This window comes from Hypanus sabinus, chromosome 1 (genome assembly GCF_030144855.1).
Source record: "Hypanus sabinus isolate sHypSab1 chromosome 1, sHypSab1.hap1, whole genome shotgun sequence".
Lineage (NCBI taxonomy): Eukaryota > Metazoa > Chordata > Chondrichthyes > Myliobatiformes > Dasyatidae > Hypanus > Hypanus sabinus.
The window spans coordinates 92,848,919-92,875,708 of NC_082706.1; the positions used below are offsets into that span (position 1 = coordinate 92,848,919).

General features: G+C 42.6%; 1 protein-coding gene across 2 annotated transcripts in view; it reads left to right on the forward strand.

The window, feature by feature from the left end:
• LOC132395550 (collagen alpha-1(XXI) chain-like) overlaps window positions 1–26,790 on the forward strand; it is a 210,471-nt gene that overhangs the window by 173,225 nt on the left and 10,456 nt on the right. For both annotated transcript variants that reach the window (XM_059972345.1, XM_059972338.1), the window contains exons 17-27: window positions 23–67; window positions 4,870–4,923; window positions 10,018–10,071; window positions 13,864–13,917; window positions 16,140–16,211; window positions 19,380–19,415; window positions 20,446–20,490; window positions 20,586–20,618; window positions 24,480–24,626; window positions 24,712–24,766; window positions 26,540–26,725. In XM_059972345.1, the coding sequence (XP_059828328.1) occupies window positions 23–67; window positions 4,870–4,923; window positions 10,018–10,071; window positions 13,864–13,917; window positions 16,140–16,211; window positions 19,380–19,415; window positions 20,446–20,490; window positions 20,586–20,618; window positions 24,480–24,626; window positions 24,712–24,766; window positions 26,540–26,725 (781 nt within the window). The remainder of the gene's footprint in view (window positions 1–22; window positions 68–4,869; window positions 4,924–10,017; window positions 10,072–13,863; window positions 13,918–16,139; window positions 16,212–19,379; window positions 19,416–20,445; window positions 20,491–20,585; window positions 20,619–24,479; window positions 24,627–24,711; window positions 24,767–26,539; window positions 26,726–26,790) is intronic.

Below are 26,790 nucleotides of genomic sequence, written 5' to 3' on the forward strand. Positions count from 1 at the left end.
CTGAAATTGTTCTCCTTTACAGGGTTTTCGAGGTCTTCCTGGGGCCCGAGGACCACAAGGACCTAAGGTAAACACAGATCCATGTTTGAGTTTGATTGTCCATTGAACAGATGTGCTTATGAAAATCAATGAGCGCATTGGTGCCAAGACTGACACCCTCTGTTACATGAATCTGTAGTCCAATATACTGTCTGTTCCTTAGTGTGAGGTCAGGCATTTGTATGTTATTTTGGTACTTTTGGCACAGAACATTTCATAGAGTGGGCCAGTGGCCGAATAGGTTATTAATAGCCAACAACTCCTTAAACACTGTGGTCAGCCTCATTATAATTCTGCTTTCGAAAAACGGAACAGCATTTGGAATGCAGAAATCTGCAACTGCAATGAAGCAGTTCATGAGGCCATAAAGACACCATTGACCATTTAGAGATAAGAGATCATGGAATGGTGACCATATAGATGGAGAAAAGCAAAAGCAAATGTTGCCTCAATTATACACTTGAATGTAGATACAGGTGAGGAACAGATTTGGTTTAACTTTAATATAGAAGATATCTGAGCAACTCACATCACTGCCTTTGAGACGGGGGAATAAACTAGCAAGTAATCACATTCCTAATGAATGTTCAATGGCAGCTGTATATCCTTTAGCCTCTTCGAATTCCTGTTAATAAAAAAAAATTTGCTTAGTAAGATATCAAGTATGGCAAGTGAACAGGCATGGAAAAGAGGGATATGGAACATGTGCAAGCAGTTGGGGTTAGTATAGAGCAAAGACAAGGAAATCTGCAGATGCTGGAAATTCAAACAGCACACACAAAATTCTGGAAGAACACAGCAGGCCAGGCAGCATCTATAAGGAGAAGCACTGTCGACGTTTCGGGCCGAGACCCTTCGTCAGGACTAACTGAAAGGAAAGATAGTAAGAGATTTGAAAGTAGTGGGGGGAGGGGGAAATGCAAAATGATAGGAGAAGACTGGAGGGGATGGGATGAAGCTAAGAACTGGAAAGGTGATTGGTGAAAGTGATACAGAGCTGAAGAAGGGAAAGGATCATGGGACGGGAGGCTTCGGGAGAAAGAAAGGAGGGGGGAAGCACCAGAGGGAGATGGAGAATAGACAGAGTGATGGGCAGAGAGAGAAAAAAAAACTAAGTATGTCAGGGATGGGGTAAGAAGGGGAGGAGGGGCATTAACGGAAGTTAGAGAAGTCAATGTTCATGCCATCAGGTTGGAGGCTACCCAGCCAGTATATAAGGTGTTGTTCCTCCAACCTGAGTGTGGCTTCATCTTGACAGTAGAGGAGGCCGTGGATAGACATATCAGAATGGGAATGGGATGTGGAATTAAAATGTGTGGCCACTGGGAGATCCTGCTTTCTCTGGCGGACCGAGCATAGGGGTTAGTATAGATTTGCATCATGGTCAGTACAGACATCATGGATCGAATGGCCTCTTCCTGTGCTATATTGTTGTACGTTCTATTCTCAACAATGTAATGGTACTGAAGATAATTGGATTTTACAGTCTGGCAAGTTTCAATATGTAGGTTGTGTTAAGGTTGCCATGTTATAAATCACCCTCCATCACATTGGATGCATATGAATACAAATCACATTCTGCTGTGAAGTACTCATGAAAGCAAAAGACCGGGTACCTTTAGCGTGCTAGATTTATACTCTGTCATCACCATGACATCATCAGCTGATGCTGTGCAACAAATGGGCTGCAAAGCTCTTTAAATGGGCCAAACCTTAGCTAGCTTGGGGAAAGCAGCTTTCAATGAGCTGATAAATATGACACTTAATGCAAAGTACCACCCTTGAAAGATACAACACCATGACACTTGGCTAGTATCACCCCCACGGACATCGCATTATACTACACATAAAACATTTAACACTCTGATACCCAGAGGTTATCAGTCCACCAGTTACTACTCACCAATCTTCCGACACCCCAGAAAGCTTTCTCCTGGGGTATAGTATCTTTGGAGCTGGCCCCCTACATCCCTGATCTTATTTGCTGACTGCTGGGTATGATCAGCCACGTGAGTAATGTTCCCAGATTCGTCGGGAAAGTAGGTGCAGCGCTCTTAACCAGTCACAGCACAGATGCCACCTTTCTTTGCCTGCAGGTAGTCCAAGGTTTTCTGATTGTAATAGAACGTAGAATAGTACAGCACAGTACAGGCCCTTCAGCCCACAATATTGTGCCAACCCTTAGACCCTGCCTGCTAGTACCTGTCTAGCAGTCTCTTAGATTTAACTAGTGTATCTGCCTCCACCACTGACTCAGGCAGTGCATTCCACACATCAACCACTCTCAAACCTTCCTATAAATCCCCCTTGAACTTCCCACCCTTTACCTTAAAGCCATGTATTGTACTGAGCAGTGGTGCCCTGGGGAAGAGGCGTTGGCTGTCCACTCTAATCTATTCCTCTTAATATCTTGTATACCTCTATCATGTCTCCTCTCATCCTCCTTCTCTCCAGAGAGTAAAGCCCTTGCTCCCTTAATCTCTGATCAAAATGCATACTCTCTAAACTAGGCAGCATCCTGGTAAATCTCCTCTGTACCCTTTCCAACGCTTCCACATCCTTCCTATAGTGAGGCGACCAGAACTGGACACAATACTCCAAGTGTGGCCTAACCAGTGTTTTATAGAGCTGCATCATTACCTCGCAACTCTTAAACTCTATCCCTCGACTTATGAAAACTAACACCCCATAAGCTTTCTTAGCTACCCTGTCTACCTGTGAGTCAACTTTCAGGAATCTGTGGACATGTACCCCCCAGATTCCCTTGCTCCTCCTACCACCAAGTATCCTGCCACTTACTTTGTACTCTGCCGTGGAGTTTGTCCTTCCAAAGTGTACCACCTCACACTTCTCCAAGTTGAACTCCATCTGCCACTTCTCAGCCCACTTCTACATCTTATCAATGTCTCTCTGCAATCTTCGACAATCCACAACACCACCAACATTTGTGTCATCTGCAAACTTGCCAACCCACCCTTCTACCTCCACATCCAAGTTGTTAATAAAAAAAAAACATTTGCTTAGTAAAAATCATGAAAAGTAGGGGTCCCAGAACCAATCCTTGTGGGACACCACTAGTCACAACCCTCCAATCTGAATGTACTCCCTCCACCACAACCCTCTGCCTTCTGCAGGCAAGCCAATTCTGAATCCACCTGGCCAAATTTCCCTGGATCCCATTCCTTTTGACTTTCTGAATAAGCCTACTGTGTGGAACCTTGTCAAATGCCTTACTAAAATCCATGTAGATCACATCCACTGCACTATCCTCGTCTATATGCTTGGTCACCTCCTCAAAGAACTCTATCAGGCTTGTTAGTCACGATGTGCCCTTCACAAAGCTATGCTGACTGTCCCTGATCAGACCATGATTCTCTAATTGCCCATAGATCCTATCTCTAAGAATCTTTTCCAACAGGTTTCCTACCACAGACGTAAGGCTCACTGGTCTATAATTACCTGGACTATCCCTACTTCCTTTTTTGAACAAGGGAACAACATTTGCCTCCCTCCAGTCCTCCGGTACCATTCCCGTGGACAATGAGGACATAAAGATCCTAGTCAGAGGCTCAGCTAGCTCTTCCCTTGCCTCATGGAGCAACCTGGGGAATATTCCGTCAGGCCCCGGGGACTTATCCATCCTGATGAATTTTAACAACTCCAACACCTCCTTTCCATTAATATCAACATGCTCCAGAACACCAACCTCACTCATATTGTCCTCACTGACATCAAGTTCCCTCTCATTGGTGAATACCGAAGAGAAGTATTCATTGAGGACCTCACTCACTTCCACAGCCTCCAGGCTAATCTTCCCACCTTTATCTCTAATCGGTCCTACCTTTACTCCTGTCATCCTTTTGTTCTGCACATAATTGAAGAATGCCTTGGGGTTTTCCTTTACCCTACTTGCCAAGGCCTTCTCATGCCCCCTTCTTGCTCTTCTCAGCCCCTTCTTAAGCTCCTTAAGCTGTGGGGAGCCATGGGTAGGCCAGGGAGGCATAAATCCAGTATATGCCACTTAACATCCAGGGAATGCCTATCTTCACAGCTCTACTGACTGATTGGCTCATCATATGTCTGCAACACCACTCCTTCCACTTCTCTGTTAACAGAGTTGGGACCTTGGGATTAGACAAATCATAAATTGGGAAGTACCAGCCCTTGAAACACTTAGTCCACCAGTGTTTACCAAGCCTCAAGAATTTTAAGGCCATTCCTCCTCAATGGGGCAAAGTTGGCTGGAATGAACTATGTCCTCCAGGCTTCCTCCAAAACCGAATGCCAAAGAAGGAGCAGCTGGACCAGCAGTCCAGATCATTAAAGGGGTTGGTATCAATGGCATTCCCTCTTCAGTGTGGGTTGATGTTCAGGATCTCTCACCAACCTCCAGCATTGCCACTCCCACCAGAATGGGCCACTTTACTACTCTGTGATGTAGGGAGGCACACACTCAGTCCCTCCTGATGCGTGGCTGGGTATTTAGGCAGACTATCCCCAGTTTCTCCAGCAACGCCACCCCAGTCCACACACCACAATCTTTCCCCCTGTCCTCCACCCAAATCTTCCCTAATTCCTCCTCCAACTCCACCTCTTCCACCTCTGGAGGATCTGATAGCGCCAAGTGCTGGGATACTGGGGATCGCCCCAGGCCTGCTGGCTGTCCACTGCCTACTGCAACACAATTCTGAGTGTATGGTGGACAATTAATGCGGAATCCCTGTTGGTGACTTGTTTAAAAATTCAGAACTACTGAGAGTCTTATTGTATCTAACAGTTAGGATGAGGATATCAAAAAATATCTTGTCAAATCTTCTGATTTCTTTCTAGGGACTGAAAGGTCTGATTGGCCAAAAGGGAGCTGAAGGGAATCCTGGGATACCGGTGAGTGACACCAGTTTCAATACATCCAAAATCCTACTGGGTTCCACTCACTCTGTTTGCCATATCAGGAGCATGTCTTTCCTAGATGTTGGTCCTTTGAGCTGTACCATTCAGTGCAGACTGATTTGGGGAATAAATCTTTTGTTTGGATCTTCAAAGTGTCTGGTGCTGGAATGTTTGGATCTTCAAAGTGTGTGGTCCTTGAGTGTTTGGATCTTCAAAATGTATGGTCCTTGAGTGTTTGGATCTTCAAAATGTATGGTCCTTCAGTGTTTGGATCTTCAAAGTGTGTGGTCCTGGAATGTTTGGATCTTCAAAGTGTATGGTCCTTCAGTGTTTGGATCTTCAAAATGTATGGTCCTTCAGTGTTTGGATCTTCAAAGTGTGTGGTCCTTGAGTGTTTGAATCTTCAAAATGTGTGGTCCTGGAGCAGAATGAACGGTGAATAAGTGTTACAGTGTTACCTTGTTGCTGCCCGGGTCTTTTCATCAAAAATCATGAGTTAAATTGTAAGACTCAGTTAGATCCTTGCTTAAGCCAAGAAAGAAATAATGACAACTTGACAACATCTCAGACTTGAATCTCAAGTGATGAATACTGAGCTTCATGCTCCTGTCAACTGAATGGTCAGGAAATTGACCCTCGTCCCTTGTCTCCTCTCTCCTGCTGACCTGGCTAATGTCATCAAATGAAATGCTTATGACACAATTACTGAAGCAGCCCTAATATCCAATAGGCAGCGAAGGAGTGATTGAAGTTTGAATTAATCAATGGAGGGAAAAATGGTACTTCATCTTCAGATATGAGGCTGGATGGATCAATGTTGTCAGTTTTTGATTGAGTTTATCATTTATATATAACATGGATCAATTCCTAGGTTTAGTTAAGTGACATTTTGACAGGGCGAAGGTGGATGAAATAATGGTTGAACTAATTTGCTTTATTATTTAAACTTGATGTCCGTTTAATCCTAGAAAATATTCCTGTCCTGGTCCTAAGTTCCCTTACAGTGCAAAGCCTTGCAACGCTGATGGGGAGAGCCAATTTGAATAAGCAGGGAAAATGTTGTTGAGCAACTGATCCTAGCCTTGAAGAATGTTGCATTCAGTCAGAAGTGGGTCAGTAAGGACACATTCCCCAACTAAGGTGTTTATTCAGCACGTGAGCACTTCGGAAAGTGTTCAGATTTAAACTCCTGCCACACTGTTACAGAGTATTAACAACAGGAACTTGCTTTGGATTTACTTTTCCCTTTGGCGAACCAGAAAATGTCAAGTACTTAGCATTCACTCTGCTATTTGAGCAGATACCTATCACAAACTGTGTGCCTGTGATTTTCTGGTATGAGGTGTTTGTAATTACAGCTCTTTACCATCAGTAGGCAGGCAGACGAATCTAAGCCTCATTTTCTCCCAACTGTGGAGCAGTCAACTTTAATGACTCACTGGTCATCTGTCATTCACTTAGTAGCGCCCTTGTCTCTATTTCAGAGGGTTCAGGATTTGAGAGACTTGAGAACTCAAATCCAGGCTGACAATTCAGTGCTTGCTGAAGGAGTCCTGCACTAATAGATGTTATAGAGTCATTTTGTATGAAACAAGCCATCAGGTACCTATCTATACTAACGAAGACAGAAGAGATGCAGATGCTGGAATTTGAAGCATTCTGCCCTCAGCCCCTCCACTGACAACGTGAGGCCAAACACAAGCTAGAAGAACTCCTCTTCATATTCTGCCAGATGGTCTACAATCCATTGACATGAATACTAAATGTTCTCCCCATGTACCCCTCCTTCACCACCGGATCTAACCAAACCTTGTTTCCTTTATTCCCTTCCCCCACCTAATCCATCTATCCTTCACCCATATTCTACTCCCACTGGGTTCCCCGCCCAACGTTGTACCCACCAACCTACCCTGCCTCCCTTATTTCACTCTTGTTCAACCCTCCTGTCCTGTCAGACTCCATAATCTGCAACCTTGCACTGCCTCCTATCACTTCCCAGCCTCTGATCCTATCTCCGTTCTTCTCACCCTTCCCACCCATCCTCACCTGGATCTACCTGTTGGCTGCCAGCTGTCGCCACACCCTTCCCCTCTCCTCTTTATCTCTCCTCTACACTTTCAGTCCAGATGAAGAGTTCGTAACCTGAAATGCCAGCTGTCCATTTCTCTCCTCAAGTGATGCCTGACCCTTTGATTTCCACCAGCAGCTTATTTTTTCCACCCATTTATACTACTTTATTCTACTCGTATCTCCATAAGATATGCCCAGATTCTACATTCTGTGGGCAATTTACAGCAGCCATTTGGCCTATCAATCTGGGATGTGGATAGAATGCAGAGCCTTCGTGAGGAATGTGTAAACTACACACAGATAGTGCCTGAAGGCAGGATTAGCTGCTCCACTGTACCACTCTGGCATCTTTAAAATGAAATTACTCTCTATTTTCTTGCTCAGTTGGATGTAGAAAACCCCTGTGCTCTGTCTTGAAGGAGGGTAGGAAGAGTTCCCAGTAAGTGGCCACTTTTATCCCTCCACAAATGTCACTAGAATCTATTATATGGGGATCATGAATTAGTGTAGCAGTTAGTGCAATGCTATTACAGTTTGGGGTATCAGAGCTCTGAGTTCGATCTCTGCGTCCTCGGTAAGGAATCTCTTTATGTCCTCCCCGTGGAATGTGTGGGTTTTCTCTGAGTCCTCTGGTTTCCTGCCACAGTAGGTAACTGGTCACTGTAAATTGTCCTGTGATTAGGCTAGGGTTAAATCAGGGTTGTTGGTGTTTGCTGGGAGGTGTGGCTTGAAGAGCCTGCTCTATGCTCAGCCTGCTGTGTCTCTAAATAAAATAAATACATATGCCGTTTCTGTGGGGTCTTCCTGTAGAGAAATTGTGATCGTAGTTAGAAATAAAATTAGTTGGCAGAAAGAGCCTAAAGACTTCCTGATTTTGTGAAAGATGCAATCAAAATGTATGTAAATCTTCCTCATCTTCTGCTGGAATTTCACCCTTCATTCATCATATCCAAACCTCTTGACCATGCAGAAGGACACGAGCCCGATTTAATTTCACGAGTAGGATGGGTGAGAGATGGGCAGGTATGGGGTGGGGAAGTTAGGTAAATTATAAGCATGGAAGGAAATAATGCAGGAGATGGGTTACACAAAAAAAAGATTGCATTCCATCTGAATCCTTCTCAGTCTAATTTCTGGATTGTCATGATGTGACCTAAAACATTTATTTTTGTATTTCAGTCTGAGAAAGCAATATTCTGCGGTTAAATTTCTTGGCATTGAAGGTGTTGCTAACACTACTTGGTGAGCTGCAATTTATTTGAGTTCACCACTGAAGGAACATTTTGAAGCCAGCTGCTGTGCTTCTTTTGAACCTCTGTACCTGTTAACTTAAATTTTTAAGTGGCCTTTGAAAATTAGAAGTTATTTTGTCAGGGTATGTACTCCTCTCCTGAAAGATTCTTTGTCCTCCATGAATTATAAACTTGGATTCAAGATGTTTCAATTCCCAAACAAAGAACATACAGAAACTGGGTGAAAACAGATGTTTAGTGCACCTCCCTGTAGTTCATTAGTTTAATGTGTTTGCTGATCTTTTATCATGGACGTGAGAGTCAGCAGTGTACTGTTGAAGAGCTGCAGGATCCAAGTCAGAGATTTTTCATGAAAGGGAAGGAACAAACAGTTGATTAAGAATGTATGAAGTTACCAAAAATGGGTAGTGTTTAACATACTGACTACCTTGCTAGCATCAGCCCAGTGACCCATATTCAATCCTGATCTCTGCATTGTCCCTCTGGTCTCTGTAATTTCTCCCGGGGGCTGTGTGGGCTTCCTCCAGCTTCTGGCTTCCATCCACATCATAAATCCATGTGCGCTGGCTGCTACAAGTGATCCCTAATGTGTATGTAAGTGTCAGAATCTGGGAGAGGTTTGGGCAAAGATGATGGAAATGCAATGAGAATTAACTGGGATTTGTGTAGGAATAGTGCGAGTGGGTGGCTGATGGCCTCCTCAGACTCAGTGTGCTGAAGGACCTCTTTCCCTGCTGTATGACTCTGAAAACACTCGTCATTGACTCCCATGACATTGGCAGATCATGAACAACATATGTGCATTACTGTTGGTTGCCCCAGATAAAATGTAGTTGGGGGGGGATTGTGCTTTTTGGGTGAAGCAGTGAAACATCATGATGCCTCATCAGTGCCATGAAATTCCATCCATTAGCATATTCACTAGTTTCTGTATTGGCAATTAAAATGCACCTAACACAGCCTTTAGTCATATCTAGCTCAGTGGTTTCTTATAATAACTTTCTCTTAGAAATAAAAATGCTTACAAAGAAAAATATTTAAATAGCTTGTTTTTTTTCCACCATCTGGTCGTCTCCGGTCAACAGTAAGTTCATCCAAGTTGCATGAAATGGATTAAAGGGAATAGATTGGTGTGTGGAGATTTTGGGCACCTGGTATGTCACTTATTAATCCACATCACACCACCTTACTTCCTCAGTAATTGTCTGCCAAACTCTCCCACCTCTTTCCTGCCCATCCCCAACCCTTTTCAGCTCTAAATTAACAGTTAACCACCTTTTACATTGTGTTTGGATAATTCAGAACTCATATTATCTTAAAAGGTCGTGAAAGGAGGAGTAGCTTGGGGATGGGGTGATAGAAATGGCCAAGAAATCCATTTGTGTTTTCATTGGCACTGGGTTTAGGCTGTGTTTTCAGTGCATTATTGGGTATGAATCAATTTTCTTCAAGGTAGATGTGGATTGATTTTTCGATGGATTAGCAATAAGAAAGGCTTCCTGCTCCAGGCCTGTGTAGGCCTTCATCTCTTGCTCTCCTGCATCCACAACTGTCTGAAGTAGGCAGTACAGCAAAATTCACTTCCTACCTTTGGAGTTAATTTTGTTATTGGGAACTACGGGCCAGAGAGAGGCAGAAGTGTTATCTCCATGAAGATCCATTCAGTATCAGGATGAAGGGATGGGGAGGTCAACTTGTTGAAACGGGGCTGGTTGCAGCAAAAAAAAACAACTCGGGGCTATTGATGATCTGTCTTTGTTTTCAGGGTAAGCAAGGATATCCAGGATTACCTGGGCATGATGGACATCCGGGGTCTAAGGTAGCGTATCGTACTTCATGATACTCTGTTAACTGAAATGTTCTAGACTGAAATAACAAATGCAGTTTGACAGTGGCAGTGGTGGAAGAATTGGGGGTAGGGCGGTTGACAGAAATTTCCTCAGATTAGGGGAGAGGAGCAATGCGAACCTTTACTCTATTGAAGCTTCCAAGTCCTTCAGGAGGGGATTGAAACCAGCACGAGATTGGGATAAAGTCAGCTTTAGGGTACGGTATCAGAAAGGAGTAAGGTGATTATATGCTTCATACAATTATTTCAATAAGTTGGCATTGTTTTTTTTAATGAAAGTTACAAAGGAAATAATGCATGTCCATTCCAGATATGGAAGAGTGGGTTTCACGTTCTAAGCAGATAAAGAGTTCTTGTAGAATTTCCTCTTTCATTTCCTAGTGAAAGGCCTCCCCTAGTGCCATGATGATTGGAGGAGCTACACCCTGTATTCTGTCCTGGTAGCCTCCACCCTGATGGTATGAACATCGATTTCTCGAACTTCTGGCAATGCCCCCCTTACAATTCCCATTTCCCTCTCTCATCTGATCTCCTTACCTGCCCATCACTTCCCTCTGGTGCTCCTCCCCTTCTCTTTTTTTCCATGGTCTTCTGTCCTCTCCTATCAGATTCCCCCTTCTCCAGCACTTAGATCTTTCACCAATAGACTTCCCAACTCTTTACTTCACCCCACCCCACTTTCCCGGTTTCACCTATCACCTATTACCTTGTACTTCCTCCCCTCCCCCCCACCTCCCACTTCTCATCTTTATTTCCTCCAGTCCAGAGGAAAGGTCCTGGCCCGAAATGGCAACTGTCTACTCTTTTCTGTAGATGCTGCCTGGCCTGTTGAGTTCCTCCAGAATTTCATGTGTGTGTTGCTTGGATTTTCGGCCCTTGCAGATTTTCTCTTGTTTGTGATTGAATCCTATATTGATAACTTCCAGTTTTGCATTAATCCAGGTGGAAAACACTGCAACTATCAAAACTTTGCATAATTTTAATAACATGTCGCCAGTACGTTCCTCCCTTTTCCAAGTCCAAGTCTGTTTATTCTTTTCTGAAAGGTTTAATCTTGGTATTTCTCTCTAAAGTTCTGGAAGGTGATCTGTGGCTGAAATGAATAAGGAGGAAACTTATTTGAACATTATTAAATCTTCCATTCTTGCTGTGTACTCCCACATAGCCAAAGTGGTTCTATCCAATTCTGCACTGGAAGTGTGCAGAAAGCAGCTGGTTACATGCTATAGTTGTTAAAAGGTACACACCTAATATCATATAACCACGAGAAAGTCTGCCAATGCTGGAAATCCAAAGCAACACACACAAAATAGAGTTGGAACTCAGCAGGTCAGGCAGCATCTATGGAAATGAATAAGTAGTCGATGTTTCAGGCCGAGACGCTTCTTTAGGAATAATTATATAAGCCACTTAGACACTCTTGGTATAATTCTTTCACCAGAGTGTAGAGAAACGTTGAGAGTAAACCTTTCAGGAAGGGTTAGGACTTTGGCAAGAGAAGAACTCAGTATGGTCTAACAAAAGTTCATTGAAATTATGATACACAGCAAGTCAGGAACTTCCATGAAGACAGATAAACAATCAAAGTTTCCAGCATTTGCAGAAGCTTGTTTTTATGTTATTCTTGAAATTGTGATAGTTCATTTGTGGTTTTAAGCAAAAGCCAGGAGTAATCATTATGATATTAACCAGAAAATCAAATGGAGAATTCTAAATTCTTTATCCAAAGAATGTTGAGTGTGAAGCTCATTAGACTGAATAAGTACTTTCTTTCCTTTATGATTATCTCCATTATATCCTCTCATTGTTGCCTTTATATTGTTGGACAGACATTTTTACATCTTTTATTGATACTATTAAAAAGAACACTCAAAAGACTTTAGAAAGAAGGCATTTTCTTTCACTGTTAAAGTTCACTGTTGGAAGTGCAGTTTATTATAAACTTTTGCTAATTGATGTCACTATAATGTGTAGCAGGGCTATCTAAAACAAAATTAAGCAATTTTTCCTCAGAGCCCCACGGGAAAGGTAATCAACAAACCTTAAAAGAAACCGCACTACAAATAATTATCCAGTTCTCAGTGTGATGGTCAGGAAATATCTCCGAGCTGGTTTTGTGTTTTTGGTGTTAGTTCACTCAACGCTCTGTTTACATGTAAAGTTCTGCCATACTTCCAGTGAATTGCTCCAGGGAACAGAAGTAGTTCTTGGAATTTCTTGGGGCTGGGAACACAGTGCAATATGCAAGAGATCGGCAACTATTTTTGACTCATTAAAATATTCAGCATGCTGTTTAATGTATCAGATATCACAGATGAATATCTTGTGAAGCAAATTTGCTATGGCCATCTGAATGAAGAATATCCATCTCCTGTATCTTCTGTCATCCCTCTATCTCTTTCCTTTCCCTGCTGGCTCTTTTTCCTTTGACCCTCTTCTTGCAGCTTCAGCTCTCCACTTCCTCCCTCACCTTCCTTCCCTACTTTGACATAATTATATTTTGCTAGAAATGTGTTCTCAGCCCTGATTCTGCATCTGTAACAGGACAGGAAATCAGCTGGTATATATCTTACACCCTCCCTATCTCTATAACCTCCTCTGGCTCCCCTTCAGATCCTACAGCCTTTTCTATTTCTGTAACCCCTTCTAGCCTCAACGCCCTTCCTTCTCTCTATTGTGCATTCTAGCCCCCTGTACCCATCCCTATCTCTAAAATCCCTCTAGTCCTGCATTCCTCCCTATCCCTATAAACATTCTCTTGCCTCTGCACATCTCCCTGTCTCTTTAACCCCCCCCCCCCGGCCCATCAATCTCCGTGGCTCCCTTCAGCCCCTGTCTCTGTAGCCACCTCTGACCTCTATCTCTGTCACCAAATGTGGATGTGGAAGCATTGGAAAGGGTACAGAGGAGATTTACAATGTTGCTGCCTGGTTTTGAGAGTATGCATTATGATCAGAGATTAAGGGAACTAGGGCTTTACTCTCTGGAGAGGAGGAGGATGAGAGGAGACATGATAGAGGTATACAAGATATTAAGAGGAATAGACAGAGTGGACAGCCAGCGCCTCTTCCCCAGGGCACCACTGCTCAGTACAAGAGGACATGGCTTTAAGGTAAGGGGAGGAAAGTTCAAGGGGGATATCAGAGGAAGGTTTTTTACTCAGAGAGTGGTTGGTGCATGGAATGCACTGCCTGAGTCAGTGTTGGACGCAGATACACTAGTGAAATTTAAGAGACTACTAGACGGCTCTGTGGAGGAATTTAAAGTGGGGTGTTATATGGGAGGCAGGGTTTAAGGGTCGGCACAACATTGTGGACCGAATGGCCTGTACTGTTCTGTATTGTTCTTTGTTCAAACCCCTATCCATACACAAACCCTACACCCTTTCTTTGCTTTGTTACGCTCCTCTGACCCTGCACCCTATCGCTGAAACTCCTTCTGGCCCCTACATCACTCCCTGTTTCAGTACCTCTCTTCAGTCCCTACATCATTCCTTTTCTTTGTAATTGCTTCCAGTCTCCTCACAAATTCCCTGTATCTGTAACCCGTCTAGCCCCAACACACCTCTTTGTAACCCTGTCTGGCTCCTGGATCCCTCCCTATCTCTGTAAACTTCTCTAACCCCCATACCCCCTCTCTAACTCGAACACCCTCTAGCCCCCTCACCTCTCTATATTTGTCAAACTCTTCTCAGTACCACACTTGGGTGAGGCTGTGCTTGTGTATCTCACCACCCTTTGTCTTTGCTTGGTCTTTATTAAGGGGGATGTTGGTGAATGGGGTCTTCCAGGACTCCCGGGACGTCCAGGTTCACCTGTGAGTAATATCAGTATCTCATGAACTGTCTAAGTTAATGCACTTGAGACAATTATATTTCTTTAAGCCAGTACAGTGATTTGATGACTGTTATGGTGTTAATCTTCCATGTCTGAATCTAAATTTATGAATGAACTTGGTTGGAATGCCATTAAAGTAGGTAACAGTGGGCAGATAGAGAGTCACTTCCTCATGGCTCTAGCAACCCATGTTCAACCCCGACCTTGGGCCTTACCTGTGGAGACAGCATATTCTCCCTGAGGCTGCATGGGCTCTCTTGGGTGCTCCAGTTTCCTCCCACATCCCAAAGACATGAGGGTAGGTTAATTAACTTCTGCAAATTAACGTGGTTGTGTGCTCCGGTGATCAGTGGTTGGGAGAGCGATTTGTTAGACGAGTTTTGCAGGTTACAGGGAAAAATAGTTTGGGGGGGGGGGGGAAGGAAAGTTTGATAAGAGTGCGTGAGAGTTAGCATAGGTTCAATGGCTAATTGGCTCCGTATGAAATTGTGATCAGCTGCTGTAAACAGATCAGTTGCTGTTTTCTCAGGAAACAGTTAAATGGTATTCTAGGTAGTGATACATGCCAATTTAAATTCTGTGCTGATTAATGTGGGCTGATCATTTTATGTTTAAGTCATAAGATCTATAACTAAATGTTTCTAAAGTTGCTCTCCTTGGTTTGATGGTGATTGTTGACATTAATTCTAAATGAAACTATTAAGCCATAGTTTACTGCTGAGAGGTAACCTGTTTGATCCATCAAACTACTCCATCGACTGTGTAATCTCCCTGTTACCCACCATCAAACATGATCCCATTTCCACTTACTAGATGCACCCTCAGCCACTCAGCCAATATGGCAAGAAAAGGAAGAGCCCCATTAAGCATTATCCATGGGTTTCGGGATATACCCTTGTGCTTTACAGATATTGAAGAGTGATTTAATTGAATGCATTATTGTAATGAAACAAACCCATTAGAAATGAATTACTGAAACGTTTATACCCTTGAGTTAATAGAGCTTAGAACTCTCTTCTGTAACTTATAAAATATTGGTTAGATCATGGCTGGGTCTCTGTGTACGGTTCTATAGGAAGCAGACAGGATGCAATAGGAAGGATGTAATCGCACTATAAAGTTTACAGAGGAGATTCGTCAGGATATTGCAAGGTGAAGTGTCTCTGTTAAAGGGAGAGATTGGTTAAGGTGCGTTTCTTTACCTTTGAATGGAGAAGACAGAAGGGGGTGCCTGATATTTGCATCCAAAATCCCAAGAAGCATTAAATAGGACAGATGGTAGGAAACGTCCTCCTCATTCAGAGGTGTCTAAAGCTAGAGGGTATAGACTCATGGTCAGAGGTTGTAGCTTTAGAGCAGATCCAAGGAAGAACTTTTTCGCCCAGAGTATAGCTGGAATCTGGAATGTATGGCCTGAGTGGGTATTGAAGGCAAACATTCTGATAAGAATCAACTATTTAGATAGGCACTTGAATTGTCAACAGGCTCCAGACCAGGCGCTGGTAGATGGCAATAATATAAATGCAGTAGGTAGTTGATGGTTAGCATGAATATGATGGGCTGAAGGGCCTGCTGCTGACCTATTTGACTCCATAACATTTTGAGTCTTTGGGAAATGGATGCAAATTAAAATGCTAATTGTAAATCTGATATTGATTGCCAGTGATATTGTGGATGAGGAACAAAGTAGGCATTATGGAGTTAGAAAACAAATCAGCTTTGATCTCATTTAATGGTGGAGCACTTTGAGGGGCATAGTAATCGACTCCTGTGCCAGTGTTCCTATGTTCCAATCCCAGCATGCACCACATGTTGTAAAACAAATGTTGTACGTTACCATCGACACCACTTAACTTTAATGGAGATGTAGAATCAGACTGCATAAAAGGCACAAAGCTGAGACCCAACCACATCCTTCGGCTAGCATTTTAATGCTTTACATACATTCACTTCCCCATTCTAATTTTAAATTGTCTTCAGGATGGGAGGATAGTCTTCATGAATTACAGTTCTAACGGGTGCCCTTACGAGAATTAAATCGTTCAATAGCGGTGTTAAACCCTCCAGAGTTTTGTTCCCCTAAAGTTGATCAGGTTAGTTACTGGGAAGAAAACATTATTTCATCCGTTCTCTCTCCTTGAAATAACAAATGCTGGAAAATGAATGCAAAGAAAATATGCACTTTTAAAAAATTTCTTACAGGGTCTAAGAGGAGAGCCTGGAATACCAGGCCAGTCTGGATCTATTGGAATTCCTGGAACAAAGGGAAACAAGGTATGGTACTTGCATCCAAGCTGAATAAAATAACCCTTCCATGAACCTATAAAAAGGTTCATTTTATTATCAAAGTATACAACTCTGTAACCAAGGAAGAAAAGAAAGGCAGCGTGATAATCAGCCCCCAGATATCACCTCCCCACAAAAAAGGAACAAAAACAGAACAGGCACATCAACCCCCAAATCCCTTCACACGCACAAAAATAATGAACAAAATGGATCAGGCACATATCTCAAATCCTTCCTCCCCACACAAAAAAACTAACAAATCAGTCAGGCACATTGACCCCAAATCCCCCTCCCCACACAAAAAATGAGAGGATCGGGCGAAAAACACGGAACATCAAAACTATAGGACTGAAAGAACTATTTTATAGTCCAAGTCCGTATCCAAAATGCAGAAAAAAACCTGGGCAACACTCTCTGCTCTCCCCTCTGGCAGCATAGCAGACCACCCCACACTTTTATAAACTATTGTAAGGTCACTCCTTTCTCCTTCAGTCCAAGAAATAAAGTCCTAATCAGGCCAACTTCTCCATCTATCTCTGGCTGTCTAACCTTGACAACATTCTCATAAATCTTTTCTGCACTCTTTCCAGTTTAACCTCATCTTTCCTATGACAGGGTGACCTAATCTACTCTTCCACTTGTTCTCCCCATTCCTTCCCACCAATCTCCCTCCTGGCACTTATCCTTGTAAGTGGAACAAGTGCTACACCTGCCCTTACACTTCCTCCCTCACCACCATTCAGGCCCCAGACAGTCCTTCCAGGTGAGGCGACACTTCACCTGTGAGTCAGCTGGTGTGGTATACTGCGTCCGGTGCTCCTGGTGTGGCCTTTTATATATTGGTGAGACCCGATGCAGACTGGGAGACCATTTCACTGAACACCTATGCTCGGTCCGCCAGAAAAAGCAGGATCTCCCAGTGGCCACACATTTTAATTCCAGGTTCCATTTCCATTCTGATATGTCTATCCATGGCCTTCTCTATTGTCAAAATGAATCCAAACTCAGGGTGGAGGAACAACACCTTATATACCGGCTGGGTAGCCTCCAACCTGATGGCATGAACATTGACTTCTCTAATTTCCGTTAATGCCCCTCCTCCCCTTTTTACCCCATCCCTGACATACTTAGTTTTTTTTTCTCTCTCTCTGCCCATCACTCTGCCTGTTCTCCATCTCCCTCCACCCTTTCTTTCTCCCGAGGCCTCCCGTCCCATGATCCTTTCCCTTCTCCAGCTCTGTATCACTTTCGCCAATCACCTTTCCAGCTCTTAGCTTCATCTCACCCCCTCTGGTCATCTACTATCATTTCGCATTTCCCCCTCCCCCCACTACTTTCAAATCTCTTACTATCTTTCCTTTAGGTTAGTCCTGATGAAGGGTCTCAGCCCGAAACGTCGACAGTGCTTCTCCTTATAGAAGTTGCCTGGCCTGCTGTGTTCCACCAGCATTTTATGTGTGTTGTTGACCTAATCTATACACAACATTCCGAGTGCAACATCAACAACAAGTTATACAACCGCTCTCAATTCCTGTGCTCATTACTAATTATAGGCAGTATGTAGACAAGTTTGTACCACCCTGTCTAACTGATGCCGCTTTCAACAAACAACACGCTTGTGCTCTTAGAATTAATCCATTCATCACACCAGTAGTCACTGGCCTCCATTCCAAGAAACAACCATCAGACTCTGCTTCCCACCTACGAGCCATCTAACTAGCAATCCCTGGATTCCATGAGACTAACTGCCTAGGCCAGCTACCGTGGGGGACCTTGACAAAGGCTTTGCTAATGTCCAAGTAGGCAACGTCCACTATTCGACACTCATCTACCTTTTCGGCTACCTCTTCAAATAATAACTCTATGACCTTCATCAAGCCTGACTTTCCATGCATAAAGCCATGCTGACTCCTCCTATTCAGATGCTATCAATCAAAATACTAGTAGGTATTCTCCCTCAAAATTTCCTTTAGCAACTTCCCCAATACTGATATCAAGTGTGTCCTTGTTTCACTTCTTAAATAATGGAAAAAATAGTCACCTTCTAGTCTTCGAAAACTTAACCAGTGGCTAATAGTGAAGCGAATGCCTCCTCAAAGGCCTCCTCAAATTCTTCTGCAGCCTCCCACAAAGTCCAAGGATGCACCCTGTCAGGCCCTAGAGATTTATCAATCTTAATGTACTATAAGTCTGCAAATACCTCCTCTGTAGTAATATAGATGTCCTCCAAAACATGTCCATTTGTTTCCCTTGCCTCTTGAGCAACTATGACTATTCCTCAGCAAGACATTCATGAAAAAAAAATCTCACTCATCTCCTGCAGCTCAAGGCATGGTGGCTCTGCTGATCTCTAAGGGGACCTACTCACTCCATAGCCACCATTTTACTCCTAATTATAACTATAGAACCTCTTGGGATTTTCCTTAACTTTACTTGCCAGATCCATCTCATATCATCTGTTTGCCCTCTTGATTTCCCTCTTAAAATATTCTTAGTCTTTTTTTAGCCATTGAAGGATTCACTCATCCCTGACCTCCTAAATCCAATGTATGCTTCCTTCTTGATCTTGACAAGAGACTCAATATCTCTTATCCAGGTTCCTTAATCTTGCCAGGATGACTATTCACTTGAACAGGCTCTTGGTCTGATCCACCTATTCCCTGTTGGCTCTTGCTCTACTACCCCCATTTCTTATACTGGCTATCTGCCCTCTATCTTTCAGTCCAAGTAAATTGCCTTGCCCTAAAATGTTGATTGTCTATTCCTCCCACTGAGGCTGAATTCTTCCAGTTTTCTGAGTGTTGTTCCAAATTCTGACACCTGCAGCTCCTTGTGCCTCCACTTTCATCCTAGCTTGTGAATAATGTTTGTGTCTTTTTATATATTTGAAGAACATACAAAACATTACCATCTTCAATTTGGTTTGTTAAATTCTTCTGGTAAAAGTTAAGAGAACTTCAGTAATGTCCAATGAGCAACGATTCTACAAACATTGTTTCTACATCATTGTTTCTAAAATTGCTGAAGTCACTAAGCAAAGCAGTGTTCCCTCACATTGGACAGCAGATTATGACACATGTCAACTTGGCAACTGAATGATTCACATTTAACAATATGTGATGATCCTTTACAGTATTCTGTACTAATATTTTTCAGGGGGAAGCAGGAAGTCCTGGGAAGAAAGGCAGCCAGGTAATAATTGCATCCTTCCCCATTTTTTGTTTCAAATGAACATCAATGATGTCAGTTTCTTATGAAGGGAATAATTCTCAAGCACATTCTCAAGACTCCAAGATGATACCCCACTTAACGTTTTTCAGTCAGTTATAGCCTTCATTGATGGTGAATGGTAGTCCAATGTGTCACACTCCCAAGGTGCTTACCATAATCCTGCAGAGTATTCCACTTCACTTCAGCATTCACACTCTTTAAATAGTTATCCATTTTATCTTGGAAAGTTATTGAAGCAGACCTTCCACTTAAAAGGGAAGCACAGTGGTGCAGCTTGTGGAGCAGCTGCCACTCACTCTTCCAGCAAAGCTGGTTCAATCCTGATCTCCAGTACTGTGTTGGTCTTCTTACACATCCTCCCTGTGACTCTGTGTGTTCTTCCCTTTGGGTGTTCCAGTGTCCTCCCACATCCTAAAGAAGTCTGGCTTGCTTTAGTTGGCCACTGTAAATGACATCCCCTCTTCTCATTACTACCACCCAGGGAAGATGTGCAGGAGCCTGAAGATCTATACTCAGTGATTCAGAGACAGCTTCTTCCCCTTCGCCATTAATTTCTAAATGGTCCGTGATTCCATGAACACTCTCTCATTTTTCCTTTCTTTCTTTGCCCTATTTTTGTAATTCATAGTAATTTTATGCCTTTGCACTGTACAGTGCAAAACAATGAAGTTCAGGCCATTAAGTCAGTGATAATAAATCCGAATCTGATTCTGCTGGATGGTAGAATGTGGGGAGATTTAATGAGAACATGGGGAAATCAAAATTAAGAATAGTGCAAGTGTGTGCTCGTTGGACTGTCAGTCCATGCTGACCAAGTCTGTTGATACTTTTCTTTTGTGCATATGTTATGATAAAACTCTAAATAATTTCTGTGCTCATTGGTTTACACTGTGATCATTTGTAAGGTCTCAGCTGGTGGACAGTGGGATTCTCAGGGCAGGCACGCTTTGGTGTGACATTGTGTTTGTTTTGAATCTATTTTGTCATCTAGGCTGAGAGAGGTAGAGAAGGGCCGCCCGGATCCCCAGGTCTGCAGGTAATCAATAAAATATATTTCATAATCACTTAAAAATCACAGCGCTCTTTCAGTGAAGCTTTCATCAGTAATGTTCTGTGTTTCTGTTTCTGCAGGGACTTACTGGTGCCAAAGGAGAAAAGGGAGAGGTAAATTTCTGACCAATAACACAAAGTAAATCAAGGCAGAGAAAGCTGGGAAGAATCAGCAGGTTAGGCAGCATCTGTGGAGACGTGATTTTTCAGATCAATGGCCTGTCATCAGGACTGGGGGAAAAAATTAAATTGTAGAGAAGGGGAAGCGGTGGAGAAATCGATGTGGGCAGAGACCGAGTGATGGTGTAAGTTGATGGGATTTGGGGAAAAGTTTATTAGCTGCTCTGTCTGATGTACATAGATGGAAATGTGTGAGGACAGAGGAGAGAGAACAAGTAGTCCCACCCTGTTTATATATGGTCATCCAGTAAGGAAGGGGGCACGGAGGGATGAGGATGTCCTAGTCAACTTGCTCCTGGGGCTGGCGAAATCCGCCATCCGAGGGTCTTGGAAACGGGTGGCGGGAGGATCTCTCCGGGCAGACTGCCTGGCAATGTTTAGGGGGTATGTTCGTGCTCGGGTAACTATTGAAAAGGAACACGCGCAGTCCACAGCGGCCTTGGAGGAGTTTCGAGACCGTTGGGCTCCGCGGGGTGTAAATGCCATCGTGGATAGGGATGGCAACATTCTGGTGTAATGTCTATTGTCTATTTGTAGTGCAGTAATTGTGTTTGCCACTGTTTTGTATATATTGTATAGCACCGAAATTTGTAATAAAGGATTTTGTAATTAAAAAAAAAAAAAAAAAAAAGAAGTAAAAGAACGTGGGGAATTTGATATACAAATCACCAGAAATCTTAAAAGAGAGGATTACTGGGACTACTCATAAAATTATGCAGAATGTTTAGGGACACAATAACTGACTTAATATTGCAGGGGTGGCAAACTTTGTTTGGAACTCTCCCACATACATACTAGGAAGGTTGGTTATTCACGTTCAATTCAACGGAGTCCACAAGCCTGTAACCTGTCTAATCAGAAGAACAGAAGCAGTATCTTGAGCTCATATTGGGCTTAATTGGAATAGTGAAAAAGGCCAGAGGCAGAGGTCAGAGTAAAGTTGTACTTAAACTGATGTGGGTTTTTTCTGACATCTAACTTATTCGGTAACATAAGGTGGCTGTTTCCCCCCACATTCTCACAATTCCTCTGCTTTCCAAGAGAAAACGTAAGTCTAGATCTTATCAGCATTTGGTTGTTGTGATGTTGGTAGAAAGCAAGGTACTCATTAGCTTCCAGATATTACACCCCCTAGAATCTGGGACAAAAGAGAGGTCCCTTGGGGTAACTGAACTCATGAAGGATTTGGTGACAGGTTGAAAACCGTGTGGTTGGAGTGGGCATCTGAAACTGGCTTTTGGAGCACCAGTGACCCGGCTGGTTATCTGTTCCAGAGAGTAAAACACTAGAGATATTTAAAGGGGCTGTAGATAAATATTTGAAAGATCAGAGAATTGAAGGAATTGAGGCCCACGGTATGTCGGCCATATTGAATGACAGGATAGGATTGAAGGGCCAAGTGGGCCTAATCTTTGCTTCTGTTCCCATGTTGTTTCATAGAATGCAAATATCCTTGGCAAGGAATGGATTAGATCCCCAACCCTATTTCTCCTGAAGAAATGCCCTTTCAGAAAGAATCATTTACTCTCTGTGGGTTAACAGTCACATAAAGATTAGATAGCATAGTGCAGTACATTTCCTTACCCAAATGACATGAGTTAAACAGATTATAGTTTTCCAATAATCCATTAGTCCAATAATTCCAATAATCTCAGGTGCCTTAACATTTAGGAGGAGAATTATGCAATCCAGCGAGCTGAGTCTGCTTCACTGTTCAAGCATGGCTAAGTTTGTGTCAATCCCACCCTCCTGATTTCTCCCCTTAACCAATCATCTATTAATTTCTGCCTTAAGTAGAACTGTCTTAGCCTCCACAATCCTCTGTGGCAACAAATTCCACTGATTTACCACTTTCTGGTTGAAGAAATTTCTCCTCACCTCAGTTCTAAAGGGGCAAATGGTTATTCTAAGGTTGTGCCCTCAGATCCTGGACATCCCTATGAATGGAAACATCTTGTCCACATTCACTCAATCCATGCATTTCCGTATTCAGTATATTTCAAAGAGATGGTCCACCCCCCCCCCCCCCCACTTACCCATCTAACCACCAGTGAGTACAGGCCTAGAGCCATCAAACATTCCTCATACCCTTTCTTTCTCGAGTGATTCTTGAAAACCTCCTCTGGACCCTCTCACATTATTTTGTCCTTAAATACAGGACCCAGAACTGCTCACAATGCAGATTGTTGATGAAACCTAAAATAAATTCCCCGCCTGCCCCAGCAGGAGTGGAATTTCTTTTCTAGGATCATTAATGGATCTGAGTTACTCGGCAATTAAAGTAAATACTAACCACTGAAACAGCTCACAGTGACAGCTCCACCAGCCCTAGTGGAGTTGGAAGTTCTTTCCGGAGATTATTAGTCTAGATCTGAGTTACTAAGCAGCTCAACTAACCACCGTAACAGCTTGCAATCCCTCCCTATCCTGCAAAGATGTAAGACCAAACAAAGTTCCTCCAACTGGATCTCCAGTTGATAGAGGGTATGTGAAGTGAAGAGGCAGAATGGTTAACAACCATTGTTATTAATAGGTGATCGATTCTGAATAAGGGCCAGAGATAATGAGTAAGGTTTGGGATATAGAACAGGGGAAACCATTTTGATATCAGAGGTTGTAACATTGTGGAAGACAGGTGACTGAGGCAGAGCATTTTGTGCATTGAAGAATGATAGGTGGTTAAATAGATAGAGTAAGAAGGGTTATAGGAATAGTTGTGGGAGGATAAATGGGGGGAAAACCTGTTTGCAGTTCAAATTAGCAAACTAAAAAGCTGGAGGGTGTGGTTGAGACTCTCCAAGATGATCAATGGAAAATTATATCAAAATTAACAAAATCGTTCCCCCTCTTCAAAAAAAGGGATAGACTAAAAATGCATAGGTTGATGTCAGTTGTTGGTAAATGTTACCCTTGATGACTGACGTTGAAATTACTGAGCACGTGAAAAATGTGTGTTTATTCAGCCCAAAAGCTTAGAGGCATAAGTTGGGCTCAATGATTTGTATATAATTTGCTGAAGGAATGACTGAGAATGCAGATTCAAAGCAGAATTTTAAAAGGATCCCTGCAAATCTCACACTGGACATTTAGACAGATGCAATGCATGAGAAGTTAAAGAGAATATGGTCAAATCATTTGGGATGTTTAGTGGAAGAATGAAGACAGAATAGAAGAACAGGAAATACCCCCCCCCCCCCATATGTGAATGGAATTTTTTTTGTTCCAAAACAAAATTATTTAAATTTAGGAAATAACTGATATTTACTCTTGAAGCTGAACTGTAACAAGGTCTGTGAACCCAGCAGGATGAATGGCTGATCTTGTTCAGTGTGGAAAAATATAACAACAAAATGTTATGGAAGTAATCTGCAAATGTTAAGATTTTAAATTAAATGAGGGATCTGGGAAGCTGAATGAATGTCATCAGAGCTGACTTTAAATAAATTCAATTTGTATCTCCTATATGCTAAATATTAAATAAATTAGCTAATTAATATGTTCGAAGTTTTAACTAGGTATGCCTTGTTGGAAAAGAGTAAAGAAAGTGGTAAAGGAAAATTGACTCAGAGGGATGTAAGTATTAGATTCCTGTATTCCAGAGCCTTGTGGACCTTTAGAATCCCAGAATTTTGGATATAGAGACAGGACACAAATCTTCAGTTGACACTGAAGATCAAATGTGAAAGTACTGTGTAACGGAGCATTTTGGAGGTACTATATTCCCGCTGCTTATCTTCTGATCTCGTGGTATATCTTCACAGGTAATGCACATTTTTTTTCTGTTTTGATTTTTAGAAAGGGAACACGGGACCATCTGGTGACAGGGGGATCAAGGGCAGGAATGGTGATCCCGGCATAATGGGCCCTGTAGGACCTCGTGGACCGTCAGGGCATAATGGCCCATCTGGACCGCCTGGTATCCCTGGACTTCCTGGGAAACCTGTAGGTGTTATTGGAAAACCGCACCCAAGTTATTTCTCACATCAGCAAAGCCACACTGAAAATAACTCTGATTTGTTCTAATTAGGCAACGCCTATCACAGACGAGCATGTGATGAAATTATGCAACAACATACTTCGCAGTGAGTACTGACAATTTCTCATGTTGAATGGTAGCAACACCAAAGCAATAGAGTGAACATGTTTTCCCACGGCCTTTTGCACTATTTCCATGTACTAGCTGTGCAGCCCCAAATGTGATTTCTGGTTTTGTTGCATGTAACTAATAATCTCTGCATTCTTTTCATTATGAATTGGATGATCTGTAGGTTAAATCAAAAGTGGAAAACTCTCTCCACTATTATTGCACTGTATCAGCAGTGTATGAAATCTACAAAATGCATTGCAATTCATCACCTAGGCTACTTTGACAGCATCTCTAAAACTGTCAAAAAAGGTCTAGTGCAGCAGGCGGAAGGGAATTGTACCATCTGCAGATTCACCATCACCCTAATTTGGAAATATACCACTGTCTAAATCCTGGAACACACTCCCTGCTTTCTAATCGCCTTCAAGAAGTGGTTCAGTGCTCTTTTCTCAAGGGAAATTCAACAGGCAGAAAACACCAGTGTCTTGAAAACAAATAAATATATTTAAACTACTTGTTGGAAGACCAAGAGGCAAAAATTTAAACTACAATCAACATTTCTAAAATGGTCCCAACACACACACACACACACACAATGCTGGAGAAACTTGGGCAGTATCCATGAAAATGAACAAATAGTTAACATTTCATGCTGAGACCTTCCCCAGGACTGTAGTTAAAATGGTGACTTATGGGAGCTGCCTGTTGACCAAATAGACTATTGGGTTTTCCACATGACAACAATGACCTCAGGAGTACCTTTACAGAATTCCTTACAGGACACAGTTGTGTTGTAACAGCATATGCCAGTTCAGCTGCCTTTTCTAATGTTCCTCACTCTGTATGTTTATTAACATAAGCAAAGATGTTTCTCCTGGAGCATGGAGGCAAAATAATCTCAAATTTACTTACAGCTTATTTAGCAGTGTTGTCAGAAATACAATATTACATTGTCAGTTTACCTTCTGAAATTGAAAAATGAGGACCCTTGTCACGAGAAGCCATTGGGGCTGTATACTCGAATTTATTATTATTGTGCTGTTACTCACCCTGCCTTTCAGTTATCAATATATAACGTTGTGGCTCAATAAAATTCTGTCAAAATTATTGGCAAAGGCTGCAGGGAGACCTGATACAAGTTGATAAGATTATGTGAAGCATAGACAACCAGCCAGCTTTGTCCCAGAGTTGAAAGTACTAGATGACATGCATCTAAGGTGAGAGGGGGTAAATTCAAAGGAGATATGCAGGGCAAGTTTTTAACATGAAGAGCGGTGGGTAACTGGAATGTGCTCCCAGGCATGGTGATGGAAGCAAACATGGTAGAGGAGGTGTTTAGAGATTATAGCTAAGCCTATGAATGCACAGGGAATGGAAAGGTAACGATATTCTCTAGGCGGAAGTGATTAGTTTAATTAGCTCAGTGCAACATCATAGACCGAAAGGCCTGTTCCTGTGTTGTACTGTTGGCACGCAGTACCTCACCCAGGGGCTGTTCGTCATTTCTGAGGCTGGAGAATGTGGATGGGAAGATTGCTCAATCAAGAAGCATGTTGGAATGGATTGCTCTTATTGGTGAATTTCATGCAGGAAAGGTAGATGTAATCAGGAGCTGGGGGCTTGTCTTGGCCTGTGACTGATTGGAGGACCCCTATCGACACGTTCCTTGAGATTTTTTTAATGTATTAAAACTGATTCACCTTTACAGAATAGTAGATGCCTGTGAAATATTAAGAAATGTCAATTTTACATCCTTCCTATTACACAGCTCAATTGCCATCACTACTTCAAAGCATGAGACCAAGTTGCCAGTGTGAAGGAATCCAAGGAGCTCCTGGGCAACCTGGTGCTCCGGGGCAGCCAGGACAGAGGGGGTTACCCGGATACCCAGGCCGAACAGCCAAGCGAGGATACAGAGGGCTCCCTGGTATGCCTGGACTACCAGGAATGAAAGGTACACAGAAAAGAAAGTTCCTAGAAGGTGTGGTTTGGAACATTGGAACAGTATTAAACTGAACA